Genomic DNA, 14,886 nt, shown 5'->3' with positions numbered 1-14,886 from the left:
GACATTTTATTCTCATGGTTCTCTTTCTGCATTTTTAATTATTCCATCTTTCAAACCCTTAAAGGCGGGTATCCTCTATGGCCCTGTCTTAGCCCTCTGCTCTTCCCTCTCTGCACCTTCTCTTAGTAATTTTATCTACTCGCATTATTTCAGTTACCATCTCTATGCATAGGACTACCACATCTGTATCTCAACGGGATGCCACCTCAGCGTTCCCATCTTATATTTCCAACTATCTATCGGGCAGCTACACCTGGATATTAACGATTCAATCCAATAATTCAACAAATAGTTATTTAGTATCTGTTATATCCAAGGCACTGGGGATACAAAGATAGACACCACATAAGTTCAACAAGTTTATAATCTAATGGAGGAAGAATAAGTACACTCTCTGAGATAAATGCAAAGGAGAGTTCTTGTCAGTGTTATAAGAAATTTGAAAAGGAAGAGATGATTTTCATGGGAGGGGGCAAAGAAGAGTAAGGAAAGCTTCATGGAGTAAATAGCTTGTGAATTGAACCCGGACAGAAGAAAGGAATAGCAATAAACTGAGGCTCTAGGGGGGAGTATTCATTCCAGACATTGGAATGGCATGCACAAAGGCACATAGATGCGAGAAGGCAATAGGAAAATTGTGGGCAGAAAATAGTCTGCTTGGCCTGGGAAATAGAGTACATGGAATGGAGTAACATCAAGCTGGATATGTGCATTTGGAGTCAGAAGAGAGAAGATCTTGAATGTTAGGATCAGGACCTAATACTTTATTTGGCAAGTAGCATGAATGGAGGAGGTACTGTGAGTAAAGAAGGGCACTCTACCAGCCTTGTTAGTAGAGAAGTGGTCAGCACCATGGGCAGAGGTATTTCAGAAGGTGAGGATACATTTTAATATTGAGCAAGTAGAAAGCACCAAACCAATCAATCAGATTAGAGGCTTTGTCTGCCTTGGTGAAAGCAGAGGGGATAGACTGACTAAGGAGCAAGAGATGTTCCTGGCCCTGGTAAATTTAATCTTCATGTTTAGGCAAAAGTGAGACTAAGATTCAGGTGAGCCTCTAGAATATGAGAAGCACATGGGTGAATGAATGAATTAATTAATGAAATACATCTATTAGATGCTCACTATATGATAAGTATTAGCTATACAAATAGAAAAGCAAGGTGTTTCTTGCTCCCAAGAAGCCCACATTCTAATAGGAGGATACATATAGGAAGAATACTTTAGTTCTCTGAGCTTTTACTTATGTCAATGAAAATTTAAAATTTATTATGTCATGAGAGATTTGTGGACTTTTCCAATATTTGAATCTACATGATTAAGTTTTCCAGATCTACTTAGATTTCACAGACTAAACATGTCCCAAAGCCTTACTTTACAGAAGGCTCACAACCTTCCTGGTCACTCCATTTCCCATCAGCTGCTCAGCTTGGTTTTGACTCCACAGAACAACATGGCCCCTGGTGGCCTTCCTCCCTCTTGCCCCACAACCCCCACTTCCTTTTGTGTGTCTTCCCACAATCTAATGTGCCCTTTAGGGCAGGAACTGTGTCTTGTTTTATTTGTGTCCCCATCATTCAGCACAGTATCTGGCATACAGCAGGTGCCAAGTAAATATATTCTGAATTACACTGGCGCAAATGTGTGCTAGCAAGAATGTATAAAGGTGTATGCCATAAGTCCTTAAAAATATACAGGCATCTCAGAAAACTTGAAAAAAGAAACTAAGCTACAATTTTTCCTTTAGTAATAAACCTCAAATGTGTTACTTAAATACTTGGGTTTCAGAAAAGTTTAATTTATATCCTATAAACATAGTTAAGATTGTCTTTATGCAGCTATACCAGTTGTGCTACTACACTATCTCGGTTTTCCAAAGAGAAGATTCTCTGTGATTGATATTTACTCAGGACAGTAGCACAGAGGGTAACAGAATGGGGAGAGTATGTGTACACAAGGCTGGGTGCCTGGTGTTTACAGCAATGCTTGATACACAGGGCAAGGAATTGACGTTCCAGAAAGAACTAAATCTGGAATAAGAAAATCTTTCAGAGAGAGCTTTGGATGCATTTCTGATGGATGCAGATTTATAGATTCTTCTCCATAACCCTAAGGATATGATTTTAAGGACCTGATGCGATATAGAAATTGCCCTTCTCTGAGATTTGGTGAGCAGCAGTTCAGAGTCACAGAACAAATTCAAAGCCTGTAGGCAGTGACCACTATCACATAACTATTCATGCCATAGTGGCGCTATTGGCACCAGATCTAATAGCTCTTCACTTGCTAGAACCCATTGTAGCATCAATTAAAGGGCAATAGGGGTAGGTATTGGTCTCCCTTGTCTGGTATGAATTACCTTTTATGACACAATCTCATGTCTTCATAATATATCAGGTACAAATAGGCTTTGTGATAGGGAGGTTGAAAGGGGTCTCCCTCAAATAGGCAATTCTTTTGAAGAAGCTCTCCTAAGGAGCTCTCAACAATAAGGTAGAATTCCTACTGGTCTAGGGATACTCTGGTCATGAGTACTCTACAGCTACAGATATGCTGGGACTATGACAGTGAAGATGCTTGTTCAGGCAGCCAACAGTCAGACCGGGCTAGGAGTACTGATGATGCCCTTTCAGAAGGGCCTGAGAGAAAATTTAAATGGAGATCTGGCCACTTTGGTTGATCTGATCACATAACTAAATGGCCATTTGGATGGCAGGAAGAAAGAGTGGGATCAGAGGCAGAAAGAATATATTAAACCTCAGATAAAGGAGCAGAATTCTGAACTCACGCAGCTGAGAGTCACTTGTAGAGACTATGGCTCCCAAATGAGGTAACCATACTAGGTTCAATACAGCCTGTGCTTCTAATGTGGTTCTCGTAACCACTAAGCACAGAAGTATCTCTGAATCTAGGTTAGAGACTATTTGAGAAGTCCCTATTGAAGACAGGCAAACTCTAAGACTGCTCAGGAAGAGACCAGTCAGAAACCAGCATTACCAGGGGTGTCCATTCCAGGCTCACCAGTGACAATGCTTCCAATGCCATGGACTCAGTCACCTTGCCTGGTGGTACAATTAAAAAGTTTATGAAGAAATGAGACCCACAGTGCCAGGGAAGTAAGTCCTACAGGAATGACAAAGCCTTCTCTCAAGATTACACTGGAGGGTATGCTTTCCTGGAACCAGAGGAAATGAGACAAGTTACCATGCTTCATTGATTCTAGGGCCTCAGAAACTATATCACCCACAGTATAATGGTGCAGAGGTATGTGCTACTCCATACTAATAGCATTCAGAAACAAATGGTTATAGAAGAAGGGAGACTTTTGAAAGAAGATTTAGTTTGGTAGGAAAAAATTCCACTGATATGTCAGAAGGATCCCTCAAGCCATATAAATTTGGGTGTTGTCCACATGGCTTCCATGGGAGTAGTGTTCAGGCTACATGGCTCTGAGAGCACATTTGCTGCTTTTAGTAAAATTTGGGTCAATATACTCTCCCTGGCACTGGCCCAGAGAGCTTCAATCCTACTCAAGACTTCATTACAAATAGAGCCTAGAGTCTAGGTAATTCAGGGAGAAGAGGGTGAAAAAAAACCACAAAAGCTTGTTTAATTTCAAGCCTCTGATCCAGATGGGTAGTAACAAAAAAAAATCAAAGAACAGGAATGAGAAGCCTTCCTTCCTGGGCATTTGTAGTGGCCCTTAGCACTGACCAATCTTTCAAGAGAAGAAGAAGATAAATGGTAATTTCTATGACTATTTTGAGTATTTAATATAGGAAGATGGATACATGCAGTGCAAGGTTATTTTTGTGTGAACTCACTGATGCTAGAGAGGGTAACCAATGAGCAATAGGCAGATGTTAGCAACCAAGAGACTCACCCTTCCACACACACCAACAGATGGAGGAAGAACCATTCCTTTCCTGGTAAACTAGTTCTCACAGGGGAGGCATCAGGAAGCCAACTAACACACCCTTCCCAGGAAAGGGTAGAGGGGGAAGAATATTAGCATGTTAGCACAAAAGCCATCAGCACCTTGGACATCAGCTATTGTGAAGCTAAGAATTAACAAACTATTTCAGCACTGGCCACTGTGGACAGTACCAGTCTTCTACTGCATTATATCATGCTGTCATTGCAGTGGCATTTGGGGGCAGCATTGCCAGATATCTGCGAAGGAAAGCAATGTTATTAGAGCCAGTAATTAAAATTAATATGTGTTAGTATGCTCAACTTTTGTGCCTTTAAATAGTTTGGTTTGCAAAAAGAAAATAAGACTAAGGTGATCTTCCAGGATGCCTTTGTGTCTCTTCCCTGGAGCAACAACCTCTGGGAACCAGTTAAAGGTATGTGTGTGTGTGTGTGTGTGTGTGTGTGTGCGCGCGCGCGCGCATGTGTGTTCCCCTTCCTTGGTGTTTGATATCTTATGAAAGTACCTGATGCCATATCCATGAAACAAGAGGTCAGTGTTATAGTAAGTGTTATACAGTAATAGCATACAGTGTACTGTTATTGTGTCTATGGGAGAGAGAGGTTCAGCTACATTTCTAACATGGTGCTGGTTCCCAGTCTCTGCTCCATTAACCTAAGGATGTGCTTTGGAGCACAAACAAGATCAGGGCAGTATACTATGATTACTTGGGTAATGGTATGGTAGATGGCTTAGAGAGGAAATGGACAACTAGGCAGCTCTTACAATTCTTTATGTGACAAGAAATGATGAAGGGTTGTAAGGAGAGTGAAGAAGGGGACCAGCTATAGGAGATGTTGCTAACATAGAAATGCTATGATTTAGCAACTGAACTCTCCCATCCAAAATCAGCACCTCTACCTAATCCCCCTATTTGTGATGACACCATCATCCACCCAGTTGTCCAGCCTTGTATCTCCGAGTCATTTTTAGCTCTTCCCCCAAATCATTTGTCAAGTTCTACAAAATCAAAGAATCTCCACTTTTGAAAGAATCATTGCCATCTCCTACCTGAAATGGAATTCCTACCACAATATCCCAAACAAAAGGTCATCCAGCATCTACTTTCTTGAGGTGCAGAACTTTCTACTTCCTACGTTCCATTTTGAACAGCTGTAATGATTAGGAAAAGCCAAATATCTATTTCCTATAGCTCCCACCAATTGTTTATATTGCCTTTGGAAGCAAGTGGAAAGGGCTAATTTATCTTCCATATGAAAACTTTTCATCCATTTGACAGCCGCTATCATGGACAGTTTACCTATGCGATATCTTTTGCCATGATACACTCCTTTAAACCTCACACTGCAGCTCCCCTAGTTCCTTCAATCATTACTATGGTTACTATGTGCCAGACTGTATTCTGGGAATACAAAGAAAGGCTCTCCAAGTCTCTGCTTTTAGAGGGCTTACGTTCTAACGGGGAAGCAAACATATAAATAAATATTTAAAGGATACTGAAAAAGTAGATGCCTTCATTTCTTACCAGCTAGACACAGACCTCCTAACTAGTTTTCCACCTTGAACCTATCCTTTCTCCTTTATGTCCATATCACAGTACTGCTTGAAATGATCTCCCGCTGCTCAAAGTTCTCATTTGGCCTGGACTTCTACTTTGCTCTTATTCAGTTTTCCCTGTATTATAGTTATTTATATGGGTCTCCCATTGGATTGTAAGCTTCTTGAGTATATTGTCTCTCTCCTTGCTTTTCCAATATTCAGTGGAGAGCATTCATACAATAAGTACTTAATAAATGTTTATCAAGTTGAATATTGATCTGGGACTTTTTCCTTGACATGGCTATATGTCATGCAGGGAAATTATTTTAAGGACCATCACTGTGGCCACAGCGCATATGGCTTTCATCGCTCCCCAAGGACTATAAAAGCATAACATGGAGAGAGAAAGCCTTTCCAGTCCTACAGTGGGTACAGTGATCTCAACTGCAGTTAAAAACCATAAGTTAGAAAATGATAAAGTATAGAAGAATAGTCAGAGTGTCCTAAGAGGTTCAAAGAAGGTTCAAGCTCTAAAGTATTCTTCCTCCTATAATTACACAAATGATTACAGAGTTTTCCTCTGAACATCTGCAGAGATCTGACCTACAATATGCTAGGTGGAAAACGAAGGTCAAGAATGTCATGTAAATATCTGTATGTCCTCCATTTGTAAAGTCTTATTGTAATGCTTCATTATAGTGTGATATCAATTTTGGGTTTTCAAGGACCGGGCCAGCAGAATATAAGCTTGGACAGATACTGCCATGCTGGAAATGCCCCAAATGTGAACCCACTGAAGTACTGTATGTCAGTCAACTGAGGATCAACCACATTAAGTTTAGAGGGACCCATCACCAGGCTAGCTAATAAATTTTGAGGGTGGAGCAACTCTGGGAGACTATCTGCTTCCTACCAAAAAGAGAGTACCCATATTGGATAAATTACAGACCCATGAACACAGAACTACTGAGATAATAAGAAGAAAGATAGATAGATAGGGGCATTCTGTCAGGGGATCTTAATCTGGGGCCTATAAAATTGTTTTTTAATTTTGATAACTATATTTTGATATAAATTATTTCCTTTATAATCTTTTGTATTTTAATTTATACATTTAAAAGCATTCTAAGAAGGGGTCCATAACCTTTCCAGATTGCCAAAGAGTTAAGAATCCTTGTTTTTTTAATAGGGGGAGGAGGACTAGGGGACAAAATATGCTAGACACTATGTATAATACATAAATATGTTACATATGCACATTTTATATATACTTCAGAGGTGCATGTGCATCCATGGACATTACTATATACATATATGGACACGTGCATGTGCACATACATGCCTATGTCCTTACCTTTGACTTCATTGGTGAAGGAACCTCCCAAAATGGAAATTCCCTCCACCAATGTAGATTGATAGCAATCTATATCAGCCTGTGTCCCAGCTACATATCTAGTATGCATCAGAGGTGTGGCTGTTCTTAAGGTTTTCTTGTATGGGAAGTCACTCCAGATTGCATAGTAGGGAGATGATAGGCTGATAATCAGAGGGGCACAAGAGGATGAAACAATTTTTCTGAAGTTACTCAGTTCATCAACTTCAGAGCCAGGATCAGAACTCCAGCTTCTAATCAATGCCCTCAAAATCCTGACCTGAACCCTGCCCTAGGGTCTAAGGTTACTCTGCTCATACACTCTACCACCAAATGGAATGTGTCACATTGAGTACAGGCAGGGTGCATTTTTCAAGACAAGTTCACCATCTGAAACCAAAATGATATCATGGTTTACCTGATTTCCTGCATTCCCTTTTTCTCCAGGGATTCCAGAACGGCCACGGTCACCCTAGATTTTGAGGGAAAAGAAGAGAGGAGATAGGAAAAGAAAAATAAAGGCATGGAGCTATTCTTGTTTTGTGAATTATACCAGTAAGTCTTTTCCATTCCTTCAATGATTGGATACATTCTTATACCTGTTCTCCAGTAAACCCATCCATTCCGTTGTCACCCCGGTTGCCCTGTGGTGAAGAGAAACCAAGACAAATCAAGCACATTCTAAAAATACTTTTGGGGGGGAAAAGAGTAGGGTTCTGCTGAAAAACTTTTTCTTGACTCACAAAGTGGAGATGAACTCTCTGGACTTTTCAAAATTTGATAGAGCTTAGTTTCTCTATCTTATGCAAACCAATGCTTTTAAGAGCGGATATTGTCAAAGTTAGGGAAAAACAAAATAACAACAAATTTTACTCTTAAACCATGATCAAAGGCATAAGAGTAGCCAATACAGTGGCAGCTTCAGGGTGGTGTTTTAAAACATGATCAAATAGTAATGACTTGCTCTTAGATAGCTATCATAACAATAAATTTCGCAAAATAATAATACTTAACTGGTTGCTTGAATACCAAGGGCTCTCTTCCTATGCCAAATGATTTCTTTTTATTACTTTTCCTCCCCATTCTGGTGTGCTAATCTTCCTAACAAACACTCAGGAAATCAGCAGCTGAATGGGAGCTGGAGGATGAACAATCATAGGAGAGAGCTTTGGTGTGCACAGACGAGTGTGCCTTCTCCTTTCCCTTCCCCGGATTTAGAAAAGAGGGCAAAATCCTCAGGAAGTGGTGTGCTCTGCCTTGGGAGTGCCAAGGTGGCCAAAGCACACAGACAGATTGGAATGAAAACTAGAGTCAGGGAAATGAACCAAAGGAGAGTCTGCAGCCAGCTAGCAGTACTTAGCCCAGCAACCCAGATCTCCTACAAGTCGTCCCTGTCCCCTTGCTAGCAGGCCAATGTAGCCATTCATGGTCTATATGGGCAAAAGTGCCCAATTACCAGAACAAATGAAGACACAGTAATTACCACTGGTCCCTCATCAAAAAAACATTCACTCTTGTTTAATAGTCACTATGGTGGTCTCTCTTTACCAGCTGGACAAGTTTCAAACTAATTTCTGGCCACATCAATTCTTCAATGGTCCTGCCTCTGGAACTTTAAGGGCATTTCCAACATCAGGGATTATGGTTTTGTAGTAGTAGAAGCAATAGTAATATGAGAAGAATGAGATAATAATGATGATGAAAATGCCCACACAACATTGGACATCAAATTTAAGGACAATAGTTTCAATGGATGTCAACACGCTGAATACACAATCTCTAAACTACATAGAAAGAAAAGTTTTCAAAACATGGATATCTAGTGGAAATTTTAAAAATTTGGGCATGTGTCGAGACAAATATCATTCCTGTCCTCCTATCTACTATGGGATTTGTCCTCATGAAACTTTCAGTGAGTCTATAGAACATGCGTTTACATCTCAAGACTCTTCTGTGATTACATTTTCCCATTTACACATTCCCATTTTCTCATTTGCCCAATATTCTGCGTAACATTAAATATACAAGATGAAAGAAGAATGGCAGCTCGTCCTTGGAGCCTTTCTTAGGCCCATCGAAAAGCTAAGAATTATGAGATAACAATCATCACAACAACAGCAATAACTCCCATTTGCCCCTTAAAGGCTTGCGTACTTCCTCACAGCCACCCTATGACATAGAAGCTTCAGGCATTCTTAACCTCAGCATGGCTGAAGCATTAAAGAAGGATGGAAAACACTGGTTTAGGATAAGGATTCAGCAGAATCCACTGCTCTCTTCTTTCTCCTGGCTTGGCCAATGCCTTGAGGACATTCTTTCTCTGTGCCTTCTTCCTGTACAATGCGATAATGTCCCATTCCACAAGGGAGCTGTTAACTTCTACTTTCTCAAGTCTTCAGAGAAACTCTAGGCATGCTCCATTTTCAAAATGGTGCATGCTGTTATTCAGATAGCTAAGACAAAATGGCCTAGTGGATAAGAAGCTGGCACTGGAGACAGGAAGACCTAGGCTCAAGTCCTTACTCTGACACTTACTGTATGACTTTGAACAAGTCACTAACCTTCCAATGTTCTGAACAAATTTGTAAGACTATGAATTGCAAAGAAAATGCTGACCTGCACTAGTAGATGGAGTTCCTTCACTTGGGATTTCCCTACACCAATGAAATCACAGGTCGATACCCTATCACACTTGCTAGGATCTAGATCCTTTTGGCTGGACTTTTACTGATAATTTAGCTTTCCTAGTAAATGTCTCTTCTACCATCATCATCATCATTGAAATCCACAAATATTTACTGATTGCCTACTGTATACTATGTTTTAGATTAGAAACCTATAGTTACCCAATGTATTTGTCACTCATCTGCTGAAGTTGAGATTTTTAGACCATGTTCTACTTACCACACATGACAAGTCAATCAATCAACTCTCACAGACCTGTGTTAAGTTCAGGCATCCTGCCTGACATTTCCTAGCCCCCACCAAAAGAGGAGCCAGGAGTATGGATATGATCTCATATCACACAGTGACATCAGTCCTTTCTGTTTCTGGATTAGCAGGCAAGTATGGCTATTCCCAGATTGCCAACACCTAACCCATTACCCTGGATCCAACAATTTGACTCTATCAGTCTCTCTGAAAGCCAACTCCCATCTCACCCTTTGCCCTACTGATCAGGACCTTGGAGAAACCTTAAGTTCAGACACACAATTGATTAGGCCATCATGGGGATGATTTAATCAAAGTTGGAAACATTCAAAATTCTCTCAAACACCATTGCCTTGGACAATGTGTACACAGCTCGTCAAATACTCATTTATTACCCCTGAATGCTGGACTGGCAACATCAACATTTTCTTTTGTTTTTCCATGAATTTTGTAACCTTTCTTTATAGAAGCAAAGCAAAAGAGACAAGATTTCCTATTGTATTTACTCAATAGAAATTAATTTCCATTTTAGGAAGAAAATAAAGTACCTACCTCTTCTCCTACAAACCCTCTTGATCCCTGAATTTTAGAGAAAAAAAGGAGTTGTTAAAACGAGATATAGAAATAAGCTATGCCAGGCTCATTAAACCATTTGTGTAATTTATAATAAGGAAAGACAAATATGATATCAAACATTGGAACTTCTCCCCCAGAGAAATTGATATGATAGGGATATTTGACCATTGAAAAGAAAAGCTTTCTTGCCAACACATAGCAAGGTGAGGGAGGAAGAAGTCATAAGTCAACTCTAGATAGCTGGACTCCTCCAGATAAGGAGTATTACCTAAGACTGTGAACTAAGAAAAGGCTTTTCTCAGGAAGGATAGTGGGAGGGGGGAAGGGAAAAGGTGGTGAGAAGCCAGAGAACTCTACCCTGATCTACCACCCACAGTGCCATGGATTGCCTGGGTGACTTAGTGTAGACACCCCAAAAGAACTACAAGATAGGATTTTTAGCTAAGACCCTGAGCACTAGAGACATGTCCTGAAGCACGTCAGGGGTTGAATCACGCAGAACTGTGGAGATAATGGCAAAACAAGACAACAACAGTTTCTCATCCTTCCTTCTCCTGGGCAATGCTCACCTTAAGTCCTCTTACACCTGGGCATCCTCTGTCGCCTCGAGGTCCTGGCAAGCCCGTAGGGCCTCTTTCTCCCTGTGGGATAAAAGTACTTCAGACTGCTCCTGCACAGCTGAGGAAAACCAATCATTCCTCTTGCACAACACTCTGATCTCCAAAATCTGAACACTTTCTCTGACAGGCCGTCCCCAATGTCTGGAAAGTTCTTCCTCTTCATGTCCACCTTCACATCTCAGCTAAAGTCCTACCTTGTGCAAGGAGTCTTTCCTGATCCCCCTTAATGCTGGTGCCTTGCTTCTAAGCTTACCCCCCAGTCATCCTGTCTGCAGCTTATGTGTACCTAGTTGTTTCCATGTTGCCCCCCGCCATTAGTCTTTGAGCACCTAGAGAACAGGGTCTGGTTGTTCTTATTTGGAGGATTAGTGTTTTTCCCCCTTTCTTGGTATCTCCAGTGCTTAGTACTCTGGCTGGCACATAGTAGGAGCTTAATAAATGCAAGTTGATTGACAGCAGGGCAAGAAAATCAAGGAATGTTGGAGCTGGAAGTGAAGTTAAAAATCTTCTAATTCAATCATCTTATTTTACAGGTGAGGAAACTGAGGCTTAGGAAGGCAGGACTAGAACCCAGGTCTCTTTGTTCTTAATCAAGTGCTTTTTTTCAACTATACCACCTTATCTCTACAGCTAAGTTGATTAGTTTCATTAATTTTGACAAACAAGATGTGAAGAAGTTAGTCCATTTACTTCAGCATTATTAATTATCTAATTAATTAAAAGTTCTATGGGACAGTTCGGGTCATTACTAGGGAACTAGTCATCATGGAAGGAAGGAAGGGAGGGAGGAAGAAAGGAAGGAAGGAAGGAAGGAAGGAAGGAAGGAAGGAAGGAAGGAAGGAAGGAAGGAAGGAAGGAAGGAAAGAAGAGAATAGTATAATCATGGGATATATTGAGTGAATTCTTTGTGAATATCAAAAAATGAAGCAGTGATGATCTTATGAAAAACCAACATGACTTCATCAGGAACAGACCATGACAGACTAAGCTCATTTGCTTTGTTTGGGCAGGGTTTTTTCACAGGGACAAGATCAGAGGAATGCCATAAACCAAGTTTACCTGTACTTTAGCAAAGCATTTGATAAAGTCTCTCAATGCTGTTCATATGGACAAGATGCAGAGATGTGGGTCAGCTGATCTTATATTGAGGTACATTCGGGGCCACTTGAATGGTGAGACCCAAAAAATAGTATTAACAGTTCAATGCCAATTTGGAAGTAGGCTTTAGTGCTTCCCGGAGATCAGTTCTTGGTTCTGTGCTGGCTAGTATTTTTATCAAAGATTTGGGTTAAGACCCACATGACATATTCATCAATTTTACGTATTACACAAAGCTAGAAGAGAATGCTTTCCTCTTTGGGTGTGTATGAGGCATAGAGTAGAGAGCAGTTCATTAAAAATAACTGAGGATTCTTTGCCACAATGAAATCCTTTGAGACCAAAACAAAGTCAATAGAACTATGATGTTCAGCCAAAGAAAAAGACTATGAAATTTTAGGCTTCATTAAAAGACCCAGGGGCAGCTAGGTGGCACAGTGAGTAGAGCACCAGCCCTGGAGTCAGGAGTACCTGAGTTCAAATCCGGCCTCAGACACTTGACACGTGTACTAGCTGTGTGACCTTGGGCAAGTCACTTAACCCCAATTGCCCTGCCTTCCCCCCTGCAAAAAAAATTAAAAAAAATAAAAGAGCCCAGAAATAGGGAAGTGATAGTCTCATGGTACTCTGCCTTAGCCAGACTATTTCTGGAATATTATGATGAGCTCTAGGCATCACATATTAGAAGGAAAATTCATAAGCTGGAGGACGTCCAGAGGAGGGTCACTAGGACATGCCACAGAAGGATCTAATGAAGGAACTAGAATATTTAGCCCAGAGTAGAGAATACTTATGAGAACTGCCTTCAAGAATCTGAAGGGCTATGAAGGAAGATGCTATCTGCATCCAAAGAAAGAACTGAGAAAACAGAAGTACGTATAGAGTAATTATATATAATGTATGTGTATATTCATATATATGTGTACATATGTGTGTGTTTGTGTGTATGTGTATATATATATGTGTGTATATATGTGTGTGTATATATCTATATATACATATATATATATATATATATCTATTTGTGTCTAATGATAACCATCTCTAGGGGGAGGGAAGGGAAGGAAAAAAAGAAATATACATGATAATTTTGTTTTATATTTGAAAGGAATAACAAGTTTACATAGCAGACTTACAGTTTCATATGCAATTGTATTTTTTATTGTACTACATGATGGGATTACTTGTTTTATTCCATAAATTAAAAACAAAATTTCAAAAAATAATCTGAAAGTCTACAGTAAGCCTTGTTCTATATGGAGGCAGACCAGCCCAATGCAAGCAAAAATGGCCTGACAATGAACATCATCCAGAAATGGAATGGGCCACCTCAGGATGGGGTGGGTTTCCTTTCATTGATGGTTTTTAAGCAAAGGATGTATTACTACTTTGGAGCTATTTTGTAGAGAGAAATTACTGTCTAAACCCATCTCTCCCATTCTGTTCAGGTAATGATTGGGCTACAAAGACTCTAAGGTCCCTTACTTACTCTGAGATTATATGTGATTCTGGGAATGTTACTTTTGGGTTTTCTTAAAGGTTTTTAAGCTCTCATTATCTAATTTAACAAAGATTCCACCTCCACCTTATCATCTTCCAGCTACATGCACACAACTCAACACAGATTACTTAAGGCAGGCTCACTATAAAAGATCATGCCATAATAACCCAGTTTTATTCTACCTGGATCTCTCTTTACATCAGTCTACCTGGTATAGAAACTTATGATAAGGAATGGTTATAATTTATACTTTTTTAATTGATAAAATGAAACTCTTTGAAAAGTATAGTTAAGAACAGCATTGGAATGACCTTGGTTCAGTGAGGTAAGCAGCTGTGGGACTATTTTCAACTCTGTTCTTCAGTATCAAATTAAGATTTATTACTTACAGGTCCACCTTCATCACCAGGATAGCCAGGCATCCCATGAAGACCTGTCTCTCCCTGAAAACAAAATAGAATTTAATTCCTAAAATAAAATCCACTTAGTATTGTTCCTCAACTCTGCTGTTAATTCAAATTGATAAAACTAATGCTGGCTCCCTGGAATGACATAATAAATACACTTCACTACATTGCAACTGATCATAGAAACCTTAGTGCTTCTTTCCCTCTATTGACACAGACTTAAATCTATTCCTATCTTTTCTAAATGTGTATAATAATTGTTTCATTGTAAGACTATCCCCTCAGTTTGTTAGGAGTAAATGTTTACAGAAAAATTCTATCCTAAACATAGATGCCTATTTTAATAATTGTAATAATGATGGAGCACCACAAGCTAACTCTTTCTCATCCAAGGAAATTGAAGAGTTTTGTTTTGGCTTTTTCTGTATGTCTCAGACATTTAGTTTCGTTGGGTCCTTTGCCCCTCTTGCTATATGACTTCACCCCTTTCATACATGGTATTACCACTGAAATGAACAGCTTTGAATGCTAGCTTGTAGTTGGAGGAAAAAACCTTCAAAATGATCACTGAGCCAACATTTATGTTGTAAACATGTAAATAAAAAGAAACCCCACTCCAAAATTAAACTGAATGCTATGTAATTATTAGGACTAGTTTTGGCCCTGAAGAAGAGGTGAGAAAATATACCTCCCCCCCTTTTTGTAGAAGGACCATGGGCATGGGATATCTCACATATTGTGAGACTTAATGGATACATTGGTTATTTTTTCTAACTGGCTCTTTTCTCTTTCTTTTAAAAAATTTGTTGTTGCAAGAGATGACTCTGGTGATGGGTGAGGAGATGGGTAGGTTGAATGGGAGAAGGTTTTTTTTAAATGAAGGTGATGTAAAAACCAAAGATATCAAT

General features: G+C 39.7%; 1 protein-coding gene across 1 annotated transcript in view; it reads right to left on the bottom strand.

Moving 5' to 3' along the window:
* LOC118850843 (collagen alpha-4(VI) chain-like) overlaps positions 1 to 14,886 on the bottom strand; it is a 107,475-nt gene that overhangs the window by 57,738 nt on the left and 34,851 nt on the right. Inside the window, exons 14-18 of the mRNA XM_036760490.1 lie at positions 13,961 to 14,014; positions 10,922 to 10,993; positions 10,329 to 10,355; positions 7,445 to 7,489; positions 7,264 to 7,317 (exon numbers count right to left, since the gene is read on the bottom strand). Of these exons, the coding sequence (XP_036616385.1) occupies positions 7,264 to 7,317; positions 7,445 to 7,489; positions 10,329 to 10,355; positions 10,922 to 10,993; positions 13,961 to 14,014 (252 nt within the window). The remainder of the gene's footprint in view (positions 1 to 7,263; positions 7,318 to 7,444; positions 7,490 to 10,328; positions 10,356 to 10,921; positions 10,994 to 13,960; positions 14,015 to 14,886) is intronic.

Source organism: Trichosurus vulpecula, chromosome 5 (assembly GCF_011100635.1).
Source record: "Trichosurus vulpecula isolate mTriVul1 chromosome 5, mTriVul1.pri, whole genome shotgun sequence".
NCBI classification, from domain to species: Eukaryota; Metazoa; Chordata; class Mammalia; order Diprotodontia; family Phalangeridae; genus Trichosurus; species Trichosurus vulpecula.
The sequence above is the reverse complement of the archived record's forward strand: the minus strand, read 5'-3'. Positions and strand labels throughout refer to the sequence as shown.